Source organism: Lissotriton vulgaris, chromosome 1_1 (assembly GCF_964263255.1).
Source record: "Lissotriton vulgaris chromosome 1_1, aLisVul1.2, whole genome shotgun sequence".
In the NCBI taxonomy this organism is placed as follows: domain Eukaryota; kingdom Metazoa; phylum Chordata; class Amphibia; order Caudata; family Salamandridae; genus Lissotriton; species Lissotriton vulgaris.
In genome coordinates, this window is record NC_141685.1 from 1,825,394,756 (window position 1) to 1,825,418,859 (window position 24,104).

Genomic DNA, 24,104 nt, shown 5'->3' on the forward strand with positions numbered 1-24,104 from the left:
ATTTACCTCAGGATATTTAGTCAGGCTTACAGCATAATTTTCTCAATGGAATTCCATCAAATTTGGGTAAATGGTAGGGACTGCTATGTAGTAGGGCCTATTCTATATTTGATGAAAGTGTCTGTAGTGGTTTTTCTGTCAATTACTTTCCCACCTTTTTTTATCGAGCGCTTACCGGTGCGCTCCCCAGTACGCGAACCGGCAGCGTTACGGGAGTCCTCCATTTTGTGTTTCGGTAGAATTGAGACATAAGAGGGGGGACAAACAATGTTCGGAATGGGTAGAAGGGGGCACGGTAGACACTTTGTGACCCTCTAGGTTTTCTGAGGGGGGATTAGGACGCTGATATATGCAAAAAAAAAAAAATTTGAAAATTTCGCGGGGGTAGCGCCCGGTACGCGCACCGGTAAGCGAACTGGGGAGCGTACTTTGGTGAAAAAAAAAAAGTTAGAAAAAGATAAACGTTTTGAATGATCAGAGGTAGGGTAGCTCTGAAAAGAGCTATTGGGTTCTGTGGCTAATTTAGGTACCTACAAGTAGGTTCCAATGCACACTTTTAAATAAAGGACGAATATTCTATTCCCTTCATCGGAGAAGTGCACACCATCTCTTCTGTAGATGTCTTGAATGTTGTAACGCAAGTTATTGTTCTATATTAAACCCATTCCATAGTCTCTCATGTAAGCAGAAACAGATTTATTCACATGTTTCCGTGCTTTCTCAAATTGTGGAAAAAATTGGTTGGAGCACTTCCATTTCTGTCTTTGACATATATTGCAATATACCAAGGCAGTTTGGGGAAAAAGTGTCATCAATTGAAGAAAGGTGTTCTTTAAAAGCATTTCCAGACCAACCCCAGTCATAGTGCCCAAATCATTTCCACCACAGTGCACTATTAAGAGGTCAGGGTTTGGCAAATGCATAATTTTTTTTTATTAAAAACATATAAAATATATTTTTGCATTAAAATAAGAATACATTTTACAGCTTTTGCTATTAAACAACCATTGAAATTCACTGAAAAAACCATAGGTTATAGACCATATATAGTTAGGAATTAGCATTTACAAAACCTTAAAAATTCACTGAAAAAACCATAGGTTATAGACCATATGTAGTTAGGGATTAGCATTTACAAAACCTTATTTTACTCGCACAAAACCATTGAAATTTGCATATATAGTTAGTTCCACTAACTATATATCGCGCACCCGCAATCCACTGCTGATGATGTCACATATTACATCATTCATGACATGGTCAGTGACATCACTGATGACATCACTGATGACATCTCAAATGACATCACTGATGACATCTCATTTGACATTACTGATTACATCACTGATGATATCATTCATGTGATAATACGTTGAACCTCTTCAGACTCTAATATAACCTTACATACACTCAGTATAAACAGACACTCACAGACTGTCACTCATCCATGGAGTTACTCACACACCTAGTCAGTCATGCAAAGAATCAATCACACCTCCATTTCCTCAACTACACAGTTATACACACCTTACTTATTCAAACATATACTAACACATATTTACTCTTTTATACAATCCTTGATTGAAGTTCACAATGATCCATACAGCCACTCACACATTCACTGGCTCTTATGCACAGTTATTTATATATGTCAACTCTCACATGTACTGTGTTTTACATATGTACTTACTTTGACATGTAACACTGAGATATTAATTCACTCACCAATACACTCATGCACACAGTCAACTGCCCATACAGCTGTTTCCACATGCACTTTTGAACTCATACATCTAGTGAATCAACTGCTCACACATCTATGCACAGAGTCATACCCCTCCCAGCCACCCACACACATACTCAGTCTCCCATACAAATACTTGGACAACCAATCAATAACCCATATAGTTACTCATATAGCTACTGATTAACACATGCAGCAGTTTACAGAACAACAGACATAATGATGCACAAATTAAGACAGTTTAGTCACTAACCCATGCACTCAGTGAGACCCATTTAATCACTCACTCATACAGTCAGTCATGCACCTACTAAATCCTTCATCCAGACACTTATACATCCACTCATTCTTCAATATGTAAGACATATTTTAACTTTACAGAAACATACAGTCACTGGATGTTGTCATCAGTGATGTCATCAGTGATGTCACTGACCATGTCTTGAATGATGTAATATGTGACATCATCAGCAGTGGATTGCGGGTGCGCGATATATAGTTAGTGGAACTAACTATATATGCGAATTTCAATGGTTTTGTGCGAGTAAAATAAGGTTTTGTAAATGCTAATCCCTAACTATATATGGTCTATAACCTATGGTTTTTTCAGTGAAAATATATATATATATATATATATATATATATATATATATATATATATATATATATATATATATTACCTACTGGCGTTCGCCAGTAGGTATATATAGTTAGGATTTTTTCCCTATGGGATTTTTGAAAATTCTATGTCTAATAACTTTGGCGTTTGTGGACGGAATCGGCTGAAATTTTCAGGAAAATGGCACATTTTGTTTCTGAGCAGCCCCTGAAAATTCGGTGGGGTTTCGTCAAGGGGGGGCCGAGAAAAAAGGGGGGTCCCAAAACGCGTTTTTCCCATTCATTTTTCCATAGGGCGGTTGGACTCACTTTTAGCTCGAACGGCTGAATGGATTTGCACGAAACTTGGCAAAATTGTAGGGACTGTTAGCCCGATGTGCCTTTGCTAGGTCTCAATATATGTGCTCCAGTAGTTTTTGAGAAATTAACGTTCAAAACAAGATATATATCTGTAACAGCGCTCCGGGCAGCGATCCGGTCCGCTTACTTTTCGCGAAACGGAACTTTGCGCGCAGAAAGCTGATTGGCTCTCCGGTGTCTGTCAACATTCTAAACAGTCCGGAGCGGCCGCCATTTTATCTCTCGGTAGGATCGAGAGAGAAGAAGAGGTGAAAAACGAAGGGGGAATTTATTGAAAGGGGGCAAGGTATACCCCTCTTGACCCCCTAGGAATGTTGTTGGGGTTATTAAAGGGTCCCGTGGGGAAAATAAAAAAAAAAAGATTTTTCACGGTAGAAGCGCTTCACGGGCCGCGAACTGGGCCGCAAACTGGTAGCGAAACGAGAATTTGCCATTTTGTGCTTCGTTTTAATTGTTTAGAGACAAAAATTATCGCCGCACATCGGCCACAATGCATGAATATCGCTGAAAAGTCAGCGATATTCATGCATTATCCAGCAAATGCTCTTAGCCATGTTATCCACCTTCCATTGGATAACATGGCTAAAAACTGCTCTGTGCGTGAGCTTTTTTTTTTTTTTTTTATGCTGCGTGACGTGTGTTAACGTTCGATTCGATGGAAATCAGGAAGTGTTGACCACCATTTTGTCACTGCGAGTAAATATTTTGTTATAAATGAATCCTTATTGATAAACATTGTCTGCGCCATCTTGCGTTTTTGTCCAATGCCACAATTTTGTTGTGCACGGCAGCCATTTTAGATGCCTTGACCAGGGCCACTCTCTGCACGCCGCCGATCCTCAGCATGGCTCCCCACCCTCGCAAGCATCTCCCCCACGCACTGGTCACCCCCGCTCTTTCTCTCATGCATGGGCCATATACTTCCCCCCCATCTGCGCTGCTCTTCTCTGAGAATCACACCCTGTGCCCGCCCGACACCTCCCTTTCACCCTATTCACTACCGCACCCTCTGACACTCCTCTTCCTCTGTGTCCGATTGTCCAGGCCGGACCTAGGCTATCACCTAGCCCTGCGGATGTAGTTTATGGCCCCAGCTGTAGAGTATCCAGACATGCCAACCCTCCCGATTCAGGCGTGAGACTACTGATTTCAGTGCTAGTCTCCCGCCTTCCGATTCCTGCAAGCAAAAACCCGGGGGCATATTACCAACAACTAGCGATAATTTATGTCTCCAACTTGTTTAGAGACAAAAATTATCGCCGCACATCGGCGAATTTTATCGCACATAAACTTTGCTGTTAGCAAGGTTTATCGCAAATGCGATAAAAAACGGTCGCAATGCATGAATATCGTTGAAAAGTCAGCGATATTCATGCATTATCCAGCAAATGCTCTTAGCCATGTTATCCACTTCCCATTGGATAACATGGCTATATACTTCCCCCCATCTGCGCTGCTCTTCTCTGAGAATCACACCCTGTGCCCGCCCGACACCTCCCTTTCACCCTATTCACTACCGCACCCTCTGACACTCCTCTTCCTCTGTGTCCGATTGTCCAGGCCGGACCTAGGCTATCACCTAGCCCTGCGGATGTAGTTTATGGCCCCAGCTGTAGAGTATCCAGACATGCCAACCCTCCCGATTCAGGCGTGAGACTACTGATTTCAGTGCTAGTCTCCCGCCTCCCGATTCCTGCAAGCAAAAACCCGGGGGCATATTACCAACAACTAGCGATAATTTTTGTCTCTAACTTGTTTAGAGACAAAAATTATCGCCGCACATCGGCGAATTTTATCGCAGATAAACCTTGCTATTAGCAAGGTTTATCGCAAATGCGATAAAAAACGGCCGCAATGCATGAATATCGTTGAAAAGTCAGCGATATTCATGCATTATCCAGCAAATGCTCTTAGCCATGTTATCCACTTCCCATTGGATAACATGGCTAAAACTGCTTAGGGCAGGTGTTAGGTTTTGGAGATATTCGCGCTTAGCGCGAATATCTCCAAAAGTTGGTAATAGGAGATAGCGATGGTTAGGGACTGTTTCCAGTCGCTAAAATCTTGGCACGCCTACTTTGCATGTCATTAGTGATAAATATCACTGATATGCAAAGCGGGGCCCAAGATGGTCGCTATCTCCTTTTAGCTGTCACTAACTGGTGTTAGCGACAGCTTGGTAATAGGGAGATAATTTTATCTCCTTTTTTTTGGGCTTTTAAAGCCCAAAAAGCGGAAATAAACCGCCTTGATAATATGCCCCATGATTTCTCGGGGGTTTCAGCTGACAGGGCTTGGTATTGTGTTACGTGCTAATTTTTCCAGGAAACGTCAGAGGGTCGATGCAGGGGTTCTAGAAGGGGTGATAAACCATTTAAGCCTCATGAACAAGCGCATGGTCTTTTAAAGATTTGTGAAGTACTCGGGGCGGCGGTGTGTGTGTGCCCTATTTCAGGAGCGGGCGGGGGGGGGCACTGCCAGCAACTTGCCAGGCCAGGCAGTGTTCAACACGTGCATCACCCTTTCTCTGCCTGCTATTGCGCTCCATGCTTCGGAAAGGTAAGAAAAAGAACGTGCATTTGAGTTTGAAATGTCCGATCTCGTAGCAGTACACTTGCAAAGCCCACACATGACAATAACCCGATTCAAGGCCCCATTCACCCGATTTTTTTAAACATATATAGCACTCCAACAAAGTTAGATTTTAAAACTTTATTAACATTTAACTATAATGAACGGAACAAAAACTGTAAAAACATTTAAACATTTTTCACCCAAAAAAGCAACAATGGTCAGAAGCTGTCTTTTGTGCGAATAGTCCCAAGGCAGCACAACGTGCAGAGTTCTGGACGGCACCCAGGTGATGTCGCCTGGGTGCCGCACTGGTTTTGGGATCCTACAATGCTGCTCCGAAAATTGGCGTGGGGCGTCCCGGGTGGGACGGGGGGAGGCCTCGTCAGTAGCGGTCTGTTGTGCGAATAGTCCCAAGGCAGCAGAACGCGCTGAGATGTTGATGGCACCCAGGTGATGTCCAGTAAACTGCCGCACTGGTTTTGGTATCCTACAATGCTGCTCCGAAAATTTGCGTGCGGCGGCCCGGGGGGGAGGGGGGGGGGGCGTGGGGGAGGCGGCGTGAACGGGCCTCCCCAGGTGGCGGCCATCCAGCTGAGTTGAGCCCGCTCTTGCGGCTACAGCGTCTCGCTCACCATGTTGTTGAGTTGCTCCCACTCTTGCAGTGCAGCGATAGGCGCCTGCCACATGACTCTCAAAATGGCGGACGGCTCTTCGGTTTTGGGCCTGGTCCACTGAAATGGCCCTGGGACACCTTGGAACTCGGACGCTTGCCTGCTAGGGCTTGGGCTCCATTCTCGAAAAGCGTCCCCTCAGCCGTGAAGATTCTACAAAAGTCTTGGGGGCCCCCGACTCCCGCAGGCTTCCGGTGGGGAGCGGCTGCCATGATTGCTCGCGGAATGACCACGACGGAGCCACGAGATGGTGGTGCTCTCATGCGGACGCCAGCTTCAGTCTGAATGATCCAGAAACAAGGTGGGGCTTTCATCGTTTGGGGAAAAAAAAATGTTCTAAACCAATGAAAAGTGTTATTTTTAGGTCATATGACCAAGCCTTCCATCTTTAGGAAACCAAAAGTAAAATGAACCAATGAAAAGTTTTATAAACAAGTCACATGACCTGTTATGCGGCATAGGGCTACAAAAAGCGTAGAAAATTCGTTGGCACGTGAGGCGGCGTCAGTAGCAGACCGATGTGCGAATAGGCCGAAGGCAGCACAACGCGCCGAGATCCGGATGGCACCGAGTTAGTGTCCAGCAAGTTGCTGCACTGGTGTGGCTATCCTACAATGCTGCGCCGAAAGACGGCGTGTCCAGCTGAGTTGCGGTCACTCTTGCGGTACAGTGACTCGAACGCGCCGAGATCCGGATGGCACCGAGGTGGTGTCCAGCAAATTGCCGCACTGGTGTGGCCATCCTACAATGCTGCGCCGAAAGACGGCGTGTCCAGCTGAGTTGCGGTCACTCTTGCGGTACAGTGAGTCGAACGTGCCGAGATCCGGATGGCACCGAGGTTGTGTCCAGCAAGTTGCCGCACTGGTGTGGCCATCCTACAATGCTGCGCCGAAAGTCGGCGTGGGGTGCCCCGTTGGCTTATGAGGTGATGTCAGTAGTGGACCGATGTGTGAATAGGTCGGAACCAGCACAAGGCGCCAAGATCCGAATGGCAAGTCCTGGATGTTGAGTGCCTCAGTTGAGAGTTCTGAGCAGTGCTTGTAAGACTGTCTGAAGCTTATTTGCACCTGCTGCAGCTTCACTATTGCCCTGGTGTGGCCAAAGGTCGCACATGACATAGGCGGCCGGCTCCCGAGGTCCGGCGGAACTTTTTTCCTTTTCCTTTCTGCTTCTTTTCCTACAATCTGTTTCATCTGAAGACACGACCAGGTCCCTGAATGTGTGCAGGGGGACGCTATTGATTGAATGAAAATGGCGGCTTGACACAAAGCTGACTCAAGCGTTGCTGTTGATGCTATACAGACAAAAATTGGTTTTCAGTTTGTACATTCTTCAGGATTTTTTTTTCTATCCAAGTCTGATTGAGAGTTTGTAGAAAAATGGCTTCAGATTTTCCACATACTACTCTTCAACATTCTTCCTAAATGAAACAATGTGAAACTCACTAGGAGAACGGCTGTTTCTGTTTCCTTTCAAAATGCTGCCAACAATATTTTCTGAATGGAAGACACCATCTTGTAGCATAAAGGGCCGAAAGGGGTTCTGGTCTGGCCGATGGTTGGTGGAGACATTTTGACTATATCTTGGACCTGCCCGGCCTCGCCCAAAATGGCGCCGGTATAAATGGGACTCGTAACTCCTTGCCCGCAAATGTATATCTAGAAAATGTTATTGTAAGTGGCCCTGTCGTATTTTAATTACAAAATGTACGTCCACCGATTCCGCAACTGTTAGACACCTTTGTTCTTGCAACCTAATGGCCCGCTCGTTACGTTCCTCTACAGTGTAAATGTCTCCTCATCATATACGATTTCAGTTTGCTCCGTGGCCGGCCCACGTGGTTATAGGCCCGTATTTGTATACTGACATTTTCACAATAAAGGTTTTTAAAACAAAACACGGTAGTAGTATTTACATTGGTAAAGTTTTTACTTTTAGTCACTGTTTTCGAATCAGTAAAAGGCAAGTGAAATAAAGCAGTCCAATTACATGACGGATAAAAGGTATAATATGTAGGAACGCAGTAAAGATAAATGGTCAAGGGCAGTTGTGTTTTTCATTTCTGCAACATAAAGTGATCGATAAGAATCTGATAATCAGGCGTATCGGCGACTAAGACAGCAGGCCGAATCTCTTTTACTCAACGGCTCCGTCATGGAAGGAAGAAACGCCCTTTTTCTCGAAAAAGGAATATATTTTACTTGCAGGACAGTTGTAAATTTTCCGGGAAAGTACATTAGCCTGGAATATTATAACATATGTTTAAAAAAAAATAATGTTCGAAAACAATAAAAAGCGTAATTTTTAGGTCATATGACCAAGCTTTTCATCATTAAAATAACAAAAGTAAAATGAACCAATGAAAAGTTTTATTAACAAGTCACATGACCTGTTATGCTTACGTTACGCGCTGCGCGCCGCGCCTCGGATCACTTCCGGGTGCGCTAACGCGGCGTGTCATATAACGCATTACGCGACAACGTAGGTCAAGAATATAGTCAAAATGTCTCCACCAACCAGCGTTCGGAACACAACCCCTTTCAGCAGTCCAAAAAGTTCTGTTAAATGATAACAGAGGGGACAGGCAACAAGAACCATCAGTCAAAGAGGGGAGGGCAAGTTCTTCTCTTCCGGGTCATGTTGGGGCGCTACCGGAACTGATCGAATTGGTAGTCTACAGTGTTTCTGGATGTTTCAGACTAAAGCTGGCGTCAGCATGAGAGCACTACCATCTCGTAGCTCCGTCGTGGCCATTCCACGAGCAATCATGGCAGCCGCTCCCCACCAGAAGCCTGCGGGAGTCGGAGGCCCCCAAGACTTTTGTAGAATCTTCACGGCTGAGGGGACGCTTTCGAGAATGGGACCCAAGCCCTATCAGGGAAGCGTCCGAGTTCAAAGGTGTCCCAGGGCCATTTTAGTGGACCAGGCCCAAAACCGAAGAGCCGGCCGCCATTTTGAGAGTCCTGTGGCAGCCGCCTATCGCTGCACCGCAAGAGCGGGAGCAACTCAACTACATGATGAGCGAGACGCTGTAGTCGTAAGAGCGGGCGGTAAACAGCTGAATGGCGGAAGAGGCACAGTGTAGCAAAAGCGGGCGGAATGGCAACTGAAACGGTAAAGGGGCGCCCCACTACAGCGTGTCTTCAGGTCAAACGGATTGTGGGACAAGGTCCAGAATTGAAGAGTCATCAAAAGGCAAAAAGTTCCGCCGGACCCCGGGAGCCGGCCGCCTATGTCGGGGGCGATCTCAGGCTACACCAGTGCTATAAGACTTGGGGAGGGTGTCGGAGCCTAGCGTCTTCTCCGAGTCCATGGCCATCACACCGCCCCTCAGGGGCCTCCGTCAAGCTGTTTAGGAAGGTACCATATAACATTGTTTTCTAATGCAGTCCGGTCCACAAACGACACTCACTTACTTTGAGAATAGTGAAGCTGCAGTAGGTGGAAATAAGCTTCAGACAGTGTTAGAAGCACTGCTCAGAACTCTTAACTATGGCACCCAACATCCAGAACTTATGCCATTTGAGAATGGCAGTGACATTGAAGCAACTCAGGGACCAAAACCATTAACGTACTTTCACGTATGAAAATCTTACTTGGGGAGGGGGCAGGAGCGAAGCGCCCCCTCCCAGTCCGCGCCACCACACCGTATGTTGAAGATCTGAAGCCATCGTTCTACAAAGTGAACCAACCTTGGATTGAAAAATCTAGAAAAATGTACAAACTGAAAACCAGTTTTGGTCTGCATAGCATCAGTAGCAACGCTTGCTATCAGAGTGCATGAGTTTCATGCTTGATCGATTGAGCTAGCCGGATCGGGCAATAAAAAGTATAAAATAGTTATGTAAATAGTTATTTAATAAAATGTTTTACCCTGTTTCTTTGCTGGTGTGTTGTCTATATTTTTAATATTTGCATAGGGTTTGTCGTTATTTTGGGCGGGGTGGGTGACGGAGTCGAGCTGTCTTGCAGCCCTCATGGTGTGGAGCTCAGTTCATCTCACTATTTTCGTATTTCTCATGAAGGGTTGTTCCTAATATTTCTATTTTAGCGAGGTCAAAAAGAGATCCAATTAGTGGCCTACTGATTTTGCTCGATTACTTTTATTTTTTTACACGATTTTTCACTATCTGCAAAGACTAAACAGAGTATTGCGACTTTGTGCTTGTTTGTAAATAGAGAATGATCCAAAGAGAACCAATTCTAAAACAGTAAATGCTTGGATAACAATCAATCAAATGGAGAGACAAGCAGGCACGACGGATTACAACGGGGGCAAAGGCCTGCGTTAACTACCGTTCACTATCTGCAAAGAGAGAGTACTACTAAGAGAAAAGAGGGGAGGGGGGGGGTGCAGCGTTCAAAGCACATCAGCGTGCATAAATACGAAAATGTTTTTATCTATCACGTACTTGACATTTTAAAGCTTTTCATATTTGCTATTAAAAAACCAATGAAATTCACAGAAAAAACCATAGGTTATAGTGGATATATAGTTAGGAATTTGCATTTACAAAACCTTGAAAATTCAATGAAAAAACCATTGGTTTTAGGCCATATATAGTTAGGGATTTGCATTTACAAAACCTTATTTTACTCGCATAAAACCATTGAAATTCCATATATAGTTAGATGCGCTAACTATATATCGCGCACCCGCAATCCACTGCTGATGATGTCACATATTACATCATTCATGACATGGTCAGTGACATCACTGATGACATCACTGATGACAACTCAAATGACATCACTGATGACATCTCAAATGACATCACTGATGACATCACTGATGACAACTCAAATGACATCACTGACAACATCACAGATGACATCATTCATGTGTTAATACGATGAACCTCTACAGACTCTGATATATCCTTAGATACACTCAGTGAAAATAGACACTCACAGACTGTCACTCATCCATGGAGTTACTCATACACCTAGACAGTCATGCAAAGAATGAAACACACCTCCAATTCCTCAACTATACAGTTATACACACCTTACTTATTGAAACATATTCTAATACATATTTACTCTCTTATACAATCCTTGATACATGTTCACAATGATCCATACAGCCACTCACACATTCACTGGCTGTTATGCACAGTTATTTATATATGTTAACTCTCACATGTACTGTGTTTTACATATGTACTTACTTTGACATGTAGCACTGAGATATCCATTCACTCACCAATACACTCATGCACACAGTCAACCGCCCATATAGCTGTTTCCACATGCACTCTTGAACTGATACACCTAGTGAATCAACTGCTTACACATCTATGCACAGAATCACACACCTCCCAGCCACCCACACACATACTCAGTCTCCCATACAAATACTTGAGCAACCAATGAATAACCCATATAGTTATTTATATAGCTACTGATCAACACATGCAGCAGTTTACAGAACAACAGATATAATGATACACAAATTAATACAGTTTAATCACTAACCTATGCACTCAGTGAGACACATTTAATCACTCACTCATACAGTCAGTCATGCACCTACTAAATCCTTCATCGAGACACTTATACATCCACTCATTCTTCAATATGTAAGACATATTTTAACTTTACAGAAACATACAGTCACTGGATGTTGTGATCAGTGATGTCATTTGAGTTGTCATCAGTGATGTCATCAGTGATGTCACTGACCATGTCATGAATGATGTAATATGTGACATCATCAGCAGTGGATTGCGGGTGCGCGATATATAGTTAGCGCATCTAACTATATATGGAATTTCAATGGTTTTATGCGAGTAAAATAAGGTTTTGTAAATGCAAATTCCTAACTATATATGTTCTATAACCAATGGTTTTTTCATTGAATTTTCAAGGTTTTGTAACTGCAAATTCCTAACTATATATGGCCTATAACCTATGGTTTTTTCAGTGAATTTCATTGGTTTTTTAATAGCAAATATCAAAAGCTGTAAAATGTCAAGTACGTGATAGGTAAAAACGTTTTCGTGTTTATGCACGCTGATGTGCTTTGAACGCTGTCCCCCTCCCCTCTTTTCTCTTAGTAGTACTCTCTCTTTGCAGATAGTGAAGAGTAGTTAACGCAGGCCTTTACCCCCGTTGTAATCCGTCGTGCCTGCTTGTCTCTCCATTTGATTGATTGTTATCCAAGCATTTACTGTTTTACAATTGATTCTCTTTGGTTCATTCTCTATTTACAAACAAGCACAAAGTCGCAATACTCTGTTTAGTCTTTGCAGATAGTGAAAAATCGTGAAAAATCGTGTAAAAAAATAAAAGTAATCGAGCAAAATCAGTAGGCCACTAATTGGATCTCTTTTTGACCTCGCTAAAATAGAAATATTAGGAACAACCCTTCATGAGAAATACGAAAATAGTGAGATGAACTGAGCTCCACACCATGAGGGCTGCAAGACAGCTCGGCTCCGCCACCCACCCCGCCCAAAATAACGACAAACCCTATGCAAATATTAAAAATATAGACAACACACCAGCAAAGAAACAGGGTAAAACATTTTATTAAATAACTATTTACATAACTATTTTATACTTTTTATTGCCCGATCCGGCTAGCTCAATCGATCAAGCATGAAACTCATGCACTCTGATAGCAAGCGTTGCTACTGATGCTATGCAGACCAAAACTGGTTTTCAGTTTGTACATTTTTCTAGATTTTTCCATCCAAGGTTGGTTGACTTTGTAGAACGATGGCTTCAGATTTTCAACATACGGTGTGGTGGCGCGGACTGGGAGGGGGCGCTTCGCTCCTGCCCCCTCCCCAAGTAAGATTTTCATACGTGAAAGTACGTTAATGGTTTTGGTCCCTGAGTTGCTTCAATGTCACTGCCATTCTCAAATGGCATAAGTTCTGGATGTTGGGTGCCATAGTTCAGAGTTCTGAGCAGCGCTTGTAACACTGTCTGAAGCTTATTTCCACCTACTGCAGCTTCACTATTCTCAAAGTAAGTGAGTGTCGTTTGTGGACCTGACTGCATTTGAAAACAATGTGATATGTTACCTTCCTAAACAGCTTGACGGAGGCCCCCGAGGGGCGGTGTGATGGCCATGGACTCGGAGAAGACGCTTGGCTCCGACCCCCTCCCCAAGTCTTATAGCACCGGTGTAGCCTGAGATCGCCCCCGACATAGGCGGCCGGCTCCCGGGGTCCGGCGGAACTTTTTGCCTTTTGATGACTCTTCTATTCTGGACCTTGTCCCACAATCCGTTTGACCTGAAGACACGCTGTAGTGGGGCGCCCCTTTACCGTTTTAGTTGCCATTCCGCCCGCTTTTGCTACACTGTGCCTCTTCCGCCATTCAGCGGTTTACCGCCCGCTCTTGCAACTACAGCGTCTCGCTCACCATGTAGTTGAGTTGCTCCCGCTCTTGCGATGCAACGATAAGCGACTGCCACAGGACTCTCAAAATGGCGGCCGGCTCTTCAGATTTGGGCGTGGTCCACTAAAATGGCCCTGGGACACCTTGGAACTCGGACGCTTCCCTGATAGGGCTTGGGTCCCATTCTCGAAAGCGTCCCCTCAGCCGTGAAGATTCTACAAAAGTCTTGGGGGCCCCCGACTCCCGCAGGCTTCTGGTGGGGAGCGGCTGCCATGTTTGCTCGTGGAATGGCCACGACGGACCTACGAGATGGTAGTGCTCTCATGCTGACGCCAGCTTTAGTCTGAAACATCCAGAAACACTGTAGACTACCAATTCGATCAGTTCCGGTAGCGCCCCAACATGACCCGGTAGAGAAGAACTTGCCCTCCCCTCTTTGACTGATGGTTCTTGTTGCCTGTCCCCTCTGTTGTCATTTTACAGAACTTTTTGGACTGCTGAAAGGGGTTGTGTTCCGAACGCTGGTTGGTGGAGACATTTTGACTATATTCTTGACCTACGTTGTCGCGTAATGCGTTATATGACACGCCGCGTTAGCGCACCCGGAAGTAATCCGGGGCGCGGCGCGCAGCGCGTAACGTAAGCATAACAGGTCATGTGACTTGTTAATAAAACTTTTTATTGGTTCATTTTACTTTTGTTATTTTAATAATGAAAAGCTTGGTCATATGACCTAAAAAATACGCTTTTTATTGATTTCGAACTTTTTAAAAAAAAACATATATGTTATAATATTCCAGGCTAATGTACTTTCCCCGAAAATTTACAACTGTCCTGCAAGTAAAATATATTCCTTTTTCGAGAAAAAGGGCGTTTCTTCGTTCCTTGACGGAGCCGTTGAGTAAAAGAGACTCGGCCTGCTGTCTTAGTCGCCGATACGCCTGATTATCAGATTCTTATCGATCACTTTATGTTGCAGGAGAGGAAAACACAACTGCCCTTGACCATTTATCTTTACTGCGTTCCTACATATTATACCTTTTATCCGTCATGTAATTGGACTGCTTTATTTCACTTGCCTTTTACTGATTCGAAAACAGTGACTAAAAGTAAAAACTTTACCAATGTAAATACTACTACCATGTTTTGTTTTAAAAACCTTTATTGTGAAAATGTCAGCATACAAATACGGGCCTATAACCACGTGGGCCGGCCACGGAGCAAACTGAAATTCGAACTTTCAATAGTACAGTAATCAATAACACATCAGAACTTAATATCAATAGGGATGTCGAAATATTCAATCAATTCTCGTCCCCGCCCGCCATGAGCATCAAAACTGCATTCATATCTCGTGATATCAAGGTTGTTCAACCAGTACACAACAATGAGTTACGAGTCCCATTTATACCGGCGCCATTTTGGGCGAGGCCGGGCAGGTCCAAGATATAGTCAAAATGTCTCCACCAACAATCGGCCAGACCAGAACCCCTTTCGGCCCTTTATGCTACAAGATGGTGTCTTCCATTCAGAAAATATTGTTGGCAGCATTTTGAAAGGAAACATAAACAGCCGTTCTCCTAGTGAGTCTCACATTGTTACATTTAGGAAGAATGTTGAAGAGTAGTATGTGGAAAATCTGAAGCCATTTTTCTACAAACTCTCAATCAGCCTTGGATGGAAAAAAAAATCCTGAAGAATGTACAAACTGAAAACCAATTTTTGTCTGTATAGCATCAACAGCAACGCTTGAGTCAGCTTTGTGTCAAGCCGCCATTTTGATTCAATCAATAACGTCCCCCTGCACACATTCAGGGACCTGGTCATGTCTTCAGATGAAACGGATTGTGGGACAAGAAGCAAAAAGGAAAAGGAAAAAAGTTCCGTCGGACCTCGGGAGCCGGCCGCCTATGTCATGTGCGACCTTTGGCCACACCAGGGCAATAGTGAAGCTGCAGCAGGTGCAAATAAGCTTCAGACAGTCTTCAACTTAGTCTGATTCTTATAATAAGTGCGTCGACAACACACACAAGTGAAATTAGGCCTCTCACTTGAATTCATTTGACTTTCGGCGCAGCATTGTAGGATGGCCACACCAGTGCGGCAACTTGCTGGACACCACCTCGGTGCCATCCGGATCTCGGCGCGTTCGAGTCACTGTACCGCAAGAGTGACCGGAACTCAGCTGGACACGCCGTCTTTCGGCGCAGCATTGTAGGATGGCCACACCAGTGCGGCAACTTGCTGGACACCACCTCGGTGCCATCCGGATCTCGGCGCGTTCGAGTCACTGTACCGCAAGAGTGACCGCAACTCAGCTGGACACGCCGTCTTTCGGCGCAGCATTGTAGGATGGCCACACCAGTGCGGCAATTTGCTGGACACCACCTCGGTGCCACCCGGATCTCGGCGCGTTGTGCTGCCTTTGGCCTACTGTAGCCGCAAGTGCGGACGCAACTCAGTTGGACGGCGAGTGAAACGCTAAGGGGCGCCGCACTGCAGCCGAGGAGCCTCCATCTTGGGGGAGACGCACAGCCCCCACTGACTGACGCGACCTCACAGGCCAACGGGGCGCCCCACGCCGACTTTCGGCGCAGCATTGTAGGATAGCCACACCAGTGCAGCAACTTGCTGGACACTAACTCGGTGCCATCCGGATCTCGGCGCGTTGTGCTGCCTTCGGCCTATTCGCACATCGGTCCGCTACTGACGCCGCCTCACGTGCCAACGAATTTTCTACGCTTTTTGTAGCCCTATGCCGCATAACAGGTCATGTGACTTGTTTATAAAACTTTTCATTGGTTCATTTTACTTTTGGTTTCCTAAAGATGGAAGGCTTGGTCATATGACCTAAAAATAACACTTTTCATTGGTTTAGAACATTTTTTTTTCCCAAACGATGAAAGCCCCACCTTGTTTCTGGATGATTCAGACTGAAGCTGGCGTCAGCATGAGAGCACCACCATCTCGTGGCTCCGTCGTGGTCATTCCGCGAGCAATCATGGCAGCCGCTCCCCACCGGAAGCCTGCAGGAGTCGAGGGCCCCCAAGACTTTTGTAGAATCTTCACGGCTGAGGGGACGCTTTCGAGAATGGAGCCCAAGCCCTAGCAGGCAAGCGTCCGAGTTCCAAGGTGTCCCAGGGCCATTTTAGTGGACCAGGCCCAAAACCGAAGAGCCGTCCGCCATTTTAAGAGTCATGTGGCAGCCGCCTATCGCTGCACCGCAAGAGTGGGAGCAACTCAACAACATGGTGAGCGAGACGCTGTAGCCGCAAGAGCGGGCGCAACTCAGCTGGATGGCCGCCACCTGGGGAGGCCCGTTCACGCCGCCTCCCCCACGCCCCCCCCCGGGCCGCCCCACGCCAATTTTCGGAGCAGCATTGTAGGATACCAAAACCAGTGCAGCAGTTTACTGGACATCACCTGGGTGCCATCAACATCTCAGCGCGTTCTGCTGCCTTGGAACTATTCGCACAACAGACCGCTACTGACGAGGCCTCCCTCCGCAACACCCTGGACTCCCAACGCTGTTTTTCTTTGCTGCATTGTAGGATCCCAAAAACCAGTGCGGCACCCAGATGACATCACCTGGGTGCCGTCCAGAACTCAGCACGTTGTACTGCCTTGGGACTATTCGCACAAAAGACAGCTTCTGACCATTGTTGCTTTTTTTTGTGAAAAATGTTTAAATGTTTTTACAGTTTTTGTTCCGTTCGTTATATTTAAAAGTTAATAAAGTTTTATAATCCCACTTTGTTGGAGTGCTATATATTTTTAAAAAATCGGGTGAATGGGGCCTTGAATCGGGTTATTGTCATGTGTGGGCTTTGCAAGTGTACTGCTACAGGATCGGACATTTCAAACTCAAATGCACGTTCTTTTTCTTACCTTTCCGAAGCATGGAGCGCAATAGCAGGCAGAGAAAGGGTGATGCAAGTGTTGAACACTGCCTGGCCTGGAAGTTGCTGGCAGTGCCCCCCCCCCCCCGCCCGCTCCTGAAAGAGGACACACACACACCGCCGCCCCGAGTACTTCACAGATCTTTAAAAGACCATGCGCTTGTTCATGAGGCTTAAATGGTTTATCACCCCTTCTAGAACCCCTGCATCGACCCTCTGACGTTTCCTGGAAGAATTACCACGTAACACAATACCAAGCCTTGTCAACTGAAACCCCGAGGAATCGTGGGGCATATTATCAAGGGGGTTTATCTCCGCTTTTTTGGCTTTAAAAGCCAAGAAAGCGGAGATAAAATTATCTCCCTATTACCAAGCTGTCGATAACACCAGTTAGTGACAGCTAAAAGGAGATAGCGACCATCTTGGGCCCCGCTTTGCATGTCAGTGATATTTATCACTAATGACATGCAAAGTGGGCGTGCCAAGATGTTAGCGACTGGAAACAGTCCCTAACATCGCTATCTCCTATTACCAACTTTTGGAGATATTCGCGCTAAGCGCGAATATCTCCAAAAGCTAACACCTGACCTGAGCAGTTCTTAGCCATGTTATCCAATGGGAGGTGGATAACATGGCTAAGAGCATTTGCTCGATAATACATGAATATCGCTGACTTTTCTGCGATATTCATGCATTGCGGCCGTTTTTTATCGCATTTGCGATAAACCTTGCTAATAGCAAGGTTTATCTGCGATAAAAATCGCCGATGTGCGGCGATAATTTTTGTCTCTAAACAAGTTAGAGACAAAAATTATCGCTAGTTGTTGGTAATATGCCCCCGGGTTTTTGCTTGCAGAAATCGGGAGGCGGGAGACTAGCACTGAAATCAGTAGTCTCACGCCTGAATCGGGAGGGTTGGCATGTCTGGATTCTCTACAGCTGGGGCCATAAACTACATCCGCAGGGGTAGGTGATAGCCTGGGACCAGCCTGGCATCTAAAATGGCTGCCGTGCACGACAAAATTGTGGCATTGGAAAAAAGGCAAGATGGCGCAGACAATGTTTATCAATAAGGATTCATTTATAACAAAATATTTTATCGCAGTGACAAATTGGCGGTCAACACTTCCTGATTTCCATCGAATCGAACGTTAACAGACGTCACGCAGCAAAAAAAAAAAAAAGCTCACGCACAGCCGCTGGAAGAGATGTATCAACATATATGAGCCTCCTCAGCCACCCTCAGGAAACATAGGGGATTAGGATACGTCTCCCGCACCCCCTTATACCTAGTAATTTAATTAAAACGAAGCACAAAATGGCGAATTCCCGTTTCGCTACCAGTTTGCGGCCCAGTTCGCGGCCCGTGAAGCGCTTCTACCGTGAAAAATCATTTTTTTTTATTTTCCCCACGGGACCCTTTAATAACCCCAACAACATTCCTAGGGGGTCAAGAGGGGTATACCTTGCCCCCTTTCATTAAATTCCCCCTTCGTTTTTCACCTCTTCTTCTCTCTCGATCCTACCGAGAGATAAGATGGCGGCCGCTCCGGACTGTTTAGAATGTTGACAGACACCGGAGAGCCAATCAGCTTTCTGCGCGTAAAGTTCCGTTTCGCGAAAAGTAAGCGAACCGGAGCGCAGCCCGGAGCGCTGTTACAGATATATATCTTGTTTTGAACGTTAATTTCTCAAAAACTACTGGAGCACATATATTGAGACCTAGCAAAGGCACATCGGGCTAACAGTCCCTACAATTTTGCCAAGTTTCGTGCAAATCCATTCAGCCGTTCGAGCTAAAAGTGAGTCCAACCGCCCTATGGAAATTAACATGGGAAAAACGCGTTTTGGGACCCCCCTTTTTTCTCGGCCCCCCCTCGACAAAACCCCCCCAAATTTTCAAGGGCTGCTCAGAAACAAAATGTGCCATTTTCCTGAAAATGTCAGCCGATTCCGTCCACAAACGCCAAAGTTATTAGACATAGGATTTATTCCCTATGGGATTTTTGAAAATTCTAACTATATATACCTACTGGCGATAGCCAGTAGGTAATATATATATATATATATATATATATATATATATATATATATATATATATATAAATATACATATACACACACACACTGCAAAGTTCCCCGTTCTGGAGCCTGACCCTACGGAGTGGCCTCACACAAGGGCACGGAGCAGCCCTTTTCATTTCACCACGAAGACAAACACAACGTGAGGCCCAATACTGCAAACAGGCTTTATTTCAGTTTGGAAGCAGCACCAATTCCTTATTACCAACGTTTCGGCGCTCTGCCTTGATCACGGTAAGGAATAGATTGAAAGCAGGAGTGCTCAGGCGCGCTTTTAAAAAGGGTTTGTCACATGACTGTGCTTTGCATTCCTACAAGTCCCATAGTGCACTATAATAAGTATTGAACATCCATGCTCAAAGTTGTCCAGTTTTATATCTTCAATTGGCATTTGTATTCAATTACACAAGCACAGTTCATTAACGGGCATTTCTGGAGCAGTCAGGTGAAAAAACAGGATGGAATTCTTAGCCTTTGTTTTTGTACTCACTGGAATTCAAGTCCGTTTTGCAGCACGATCATTGCAGGATATCACCCTGCATAGAATCTCTTCCTCGCGCTATATATATTTTGTAGGTTCATGACTTTTTTTTCATTTTTTTTTTCCAAAGGAATGTCCCTTAAGCTACAGCGAATAACATTGCAGTTCAGCCAAGCGTGGTCTGATTCTTTTTCCCAGTTGATTGTGAACTCCGACTTGGGTCTTTGATTAAAGTGTTCTTTCCAGGGTTTGTCAACCAAGTTGGAACCTGGCAGTCTGGAGTCTTTTTATGACTTATTTTATTTGGCTCATATGCAGGATAGAGGAGCATCCAACTTTTGACTCCAAGGCAATGTAGGGGGAAACCTATGTGTAGCATAAGTAAAGTGGTTCGGAATATCTTTTCATGGCAGCCGTCCCAAAGCTCTGCCCATATGAGATTTGGCAATCCCCCTTAGCCTGTACCACTTAATGTGTGGAATTTCTAGTTTCCATAGTTATAGGCCAATCTATGAATGGCGTTTAGAGAGGCTTTCAACTACTGTATAACTGTTATTATGTGCTTTCCTTGAGAGTTTACTTAAGATGGTCAATCTAAGGTATGTGAATGGGTTTACTTCTTCCAGCTTCACATCACCACTCTGTAACAGTTTTTCTTTATGGGTTTTCTCAATTACTATGGTTTCTATTTTCATTGTATTTACTGTCATGCTGTTTTCATTACAGTATTCATCCATTGCAATTGGTTGGGCTTGATGTTGGAGTGTTTAATCAAGATGGAATCGGCTTGTTGTAGGGTTGGTACTTAAAACCCCTCTATAGGTTTACATCTTGTGAGTCTTTAAGAATCTCAGCAAAAAAATAGTTGGCATACAGTTAAAACAGAAAGAGGCACGTAGACAGTCTTGTTTTACACCACTGGTGATAGCAAAACGGTTGCTGTTCAGGCCTTTATTTTTTAGCATGACTTGAGTCAGAAGTTGCATCAGGTTACTATATATGTATTGACAACAAAAGTCCAGCATTTAGGTCTACCTTGTGCAATGTTTTCATAACCTGTGTCTTGGCACCTGTTCGAATGCAGATATGAAGTTCAGAAAAGCTAAATAAAGTGACATATTTTTGTTACTATATTTGCATTACGCGAAGGAAGACAAAAATGTGAGCAGTGGTTGATGAGGCTTTCCTGAAGCCACATTTATTGAAATTAGGATGTTTGCATTTGATGCCCATCACCATAAGTATCATCTTTGAGAAGAGTTTACAGTTGATGTTGATTAAACTCAAAGGTCTGCAAGATTGTAATTCTTTTTTTAGACCTTTTGTTTTTTATAAGGATACCACTATATTTTTTGCCTTGAAGGAGGGCATGTGTTTGATACAGAAATCTCAATGAAAACTGTTAGTAAAGCTTTTAGCCACTACCCTATACAATGTTTGCAGATCTCTGATGAGATATTTGGAAACACGGGGCTTCACTGTGTGAAATTGTCTAATAAGTGATGTCACATATTGACATTTGTATGTAGGTTTCCCAGAGTTTAGTTTTAAAACAGTTTTCAAATGTGCAGACTATCTGTAGTACCCGGCTGTTTCTTGAGCCTTCCTGTTGCATGATACATCTAGTAGGTTCATATACCCAGGTATCTCCTGGGATGTAGCAATCCAGGTTTCTTGCAAGACTAATATTTCATTTTCATGTAGAAAGTGCATTTCATCAAAATCACCTATTTTGTGGGAGATACCAGCCACATTGCATGAGAGTAATGCTGTGTTCTTACCCCAGTTGATTTTGATGTTCTTTTGAATTTGTATAGCCCACGGCTAGTCTGTCATGCTTTACTTGGCTTGAAGTTGAGTGATGTATTTGACAAGCAACTTGAGTTGTAGGTTAATCCGAAATGTATGCTCTGACTGACTGGACTCTTGCGCTTTCTTATTTATTATAATGGGTCAATTGTTGAGGGATAGAAGGGAATGTTCTTCTGGTTAATCTTCCCTTTCCTTTATCACTGTATGGTTCGTCTGATATTTAATGATAGATTGTTAAAAGGTAGTTGAGTGATCCACCATCTATGTACTACTGTTTGCTCTCTGATTTTGTAAGGTGTTTAGCTCTTGTATAGCTAGTTTTTGAATTCTGACCATTTAGTGTTTTTTACAGAAAAACATTGAGAAAGTGGATTACAAGGTTGGACAGTGGATTACCTTTTTTGCAAGAAGTCTAACAGATAGGAGTTCCCTGTGCCTACCAGAATGTAGTCAGTACTCACCCTTTTCTTGCTGTGTCCCTTCACTATTTGTAGATCATTTATATTAGCGGTGATGTATAATATGCCGCAGCTACTCAGGACTAAGCGAAGGGTTACATGGTGAGGTCTCCCAACCTCATCACATAATAATCCACTTTCCTACAACTTCCATTTGAGAGGCTTAATTTCAAAGGTAAAGCTGGTGACTGGAATGAACCTTTTTAGCTGTATCTGAACTATGCAACTTCACAGTGGACTTAAAATGGCACTAAAGAGCTGGTCAACTGAACCCCATAGACTAACAGTATTTTTGGTGTCCCTTTTGATTCCAATGGGCACGTAATTACTTTTTCTTTAAAAATTAATGATTCTAGATCCTCTCTACGAAGTTTTTTTGTTTTGGTCTCTATTTAATTACTACATTTGCATTATCTTTATTGAAGGTATTTTGGTAATTTTACTATTTATGTTCATGAATTTCAATTTGTCTTGGGGCTGTTAAAATACTTAACATGCATTTTGTTCAAAGCTGGTTTGTTGGTCTTAGCTACACCTTCAAAGCGTGAGCCCAGAATTCCTCATTGAAGATTGTGTTTCATAATTTGGGTTACCCCAACGAACGACTCCATACCTAGGTAATAATTCAGATTGTTATATCTCATATCTAGTAAATAGTCCAGATTCTAACATTTTACATTTTTTTCTCATTTTGAATGAGATGTTTGTGTTAATATTTAATATTTGTTCACAATGATTTTCCTTACTATTTGTTCTGAGGAAATCAGTTGTGGAAGCATACAATACAGAGATCATTTAAATATTTGCAACATCAGTGTAATTTGAAACACTTGCCCTAATAGTTTTTTTTTGTGCATTGCGAGGTTCATTGTATTGACAGTGAGTTACAACAACCATTTTCTAGAAAAGTTTGTTAATTTTCTTTGTTCAACCGAATCTTGTGACCTTGCCTGCCTTATTGCATGTAGTACTTCTGTGTGATTCTGTTCATTTTGGTTTTTAATCCTAAGTATTGCATTAAAATCATCTGTATTTACTCCCCCAAAGAAATAAGTGCCACAGTTAACTGTATGGAAATAAATGTTTCCAATAAGTCTTTGCCTGAAAACCAACAGAAAATATACAGAATTCTATAGCGTATCACAAATGTCATACATCCTACTTTCATTTTCTCCTCCAAGCCACAGTAGTACCCCACATGTGCAGATTGAGATAGGTCTTGAGGCAGGAAAGTGCTAGAACTTCATCGATTTCCAACTATGATTTCAGCGTGTGAATGACATTCAAGACTAACTTGCTTCTATGATTGACAACCACATCATTTTTAAATTTCTGAAAAAGTAGCAAACCATTCAAACCACACACTAGGTGTCATGCTGCAAAACCATTGTAACACGTAAGTATCTTTTTTCTTAAACAGGCATTGTTCACTTTGTCCTTCATTTGCTATGCTGAAGTTTGGAATGCATATATACAATTTCTCTAAAATGATCTAGAAATATCCCTAATGTTAATGTCTAACAATGAATTAAAAGAGATGCATGCATACATAAGAATATGAGCCATTGTGAGTTATCAGTGTTGGGTAATTCATTTGAATGTTGCTTTATTAAGTGTTTTTTTTCCTCTTTCCTCCTTAAAGAACTCCTAATGCTCCAGTGCCTGAGGAGGAAGTAAATACTAATGCAGCGGAAAGTTCAGACAGCGAATCTTCGTTTAGCGATTAATACAAGTTAATTCAGCCTCTAATTCTTTTTGAGAACTGTGTAAAAATACAGCAGTACATTTTGCTGCAACGTGTATATAATTAAACTTTTGTTAACCATTATCTGCATTCCAAGCCACTTCAATGTGAATCTGACTAATGAAGTATCTCTTTACTGCACAAAATGAATTTATCTTTGTAAAGTTACTTTTTCATTTCACATCAATAATGAAAGTAAGGTGCCTTAAACAAAATTTAGTGATGGTAGGTCCCTGTATCCTGAAACCATAATTACAAATATTTTTTTCAGAAAACTCTTAACTTATATTCATCAGGATTCTTACCTT

The 24,104-nt window shown here is 43.5% G+C and overlaps 1 protein-coding gene across 2 annotated transcripts in view; it reads left to right on the plus strand.

The window, feature by feature from the left end:
• The window catches only part of WASHC3 (WASH complex subunit 3), a 102,250-nt gene extending 78,370 nt beyond the window's left edge, over positions 1-23,880 (plus strand). For both annotated transcript variants that reach the window (XM_086919245.1, XM_086919250.1), the window contains exon 7: positions 23,695-23,880. In XM_086919245.1, the coding sequence (XP_086775371.1) occupies positions 23,695-23,779 (85 nt within the window). In that variant the 3' untranslated portion in view covers positions 23,780-23,880. The remainder of the gene's footprint in view (positions 1-23,694) is intronic.
• The last annotated feature ends 224 nt before the right edge of the window (positions 23,881-24,104 follow it).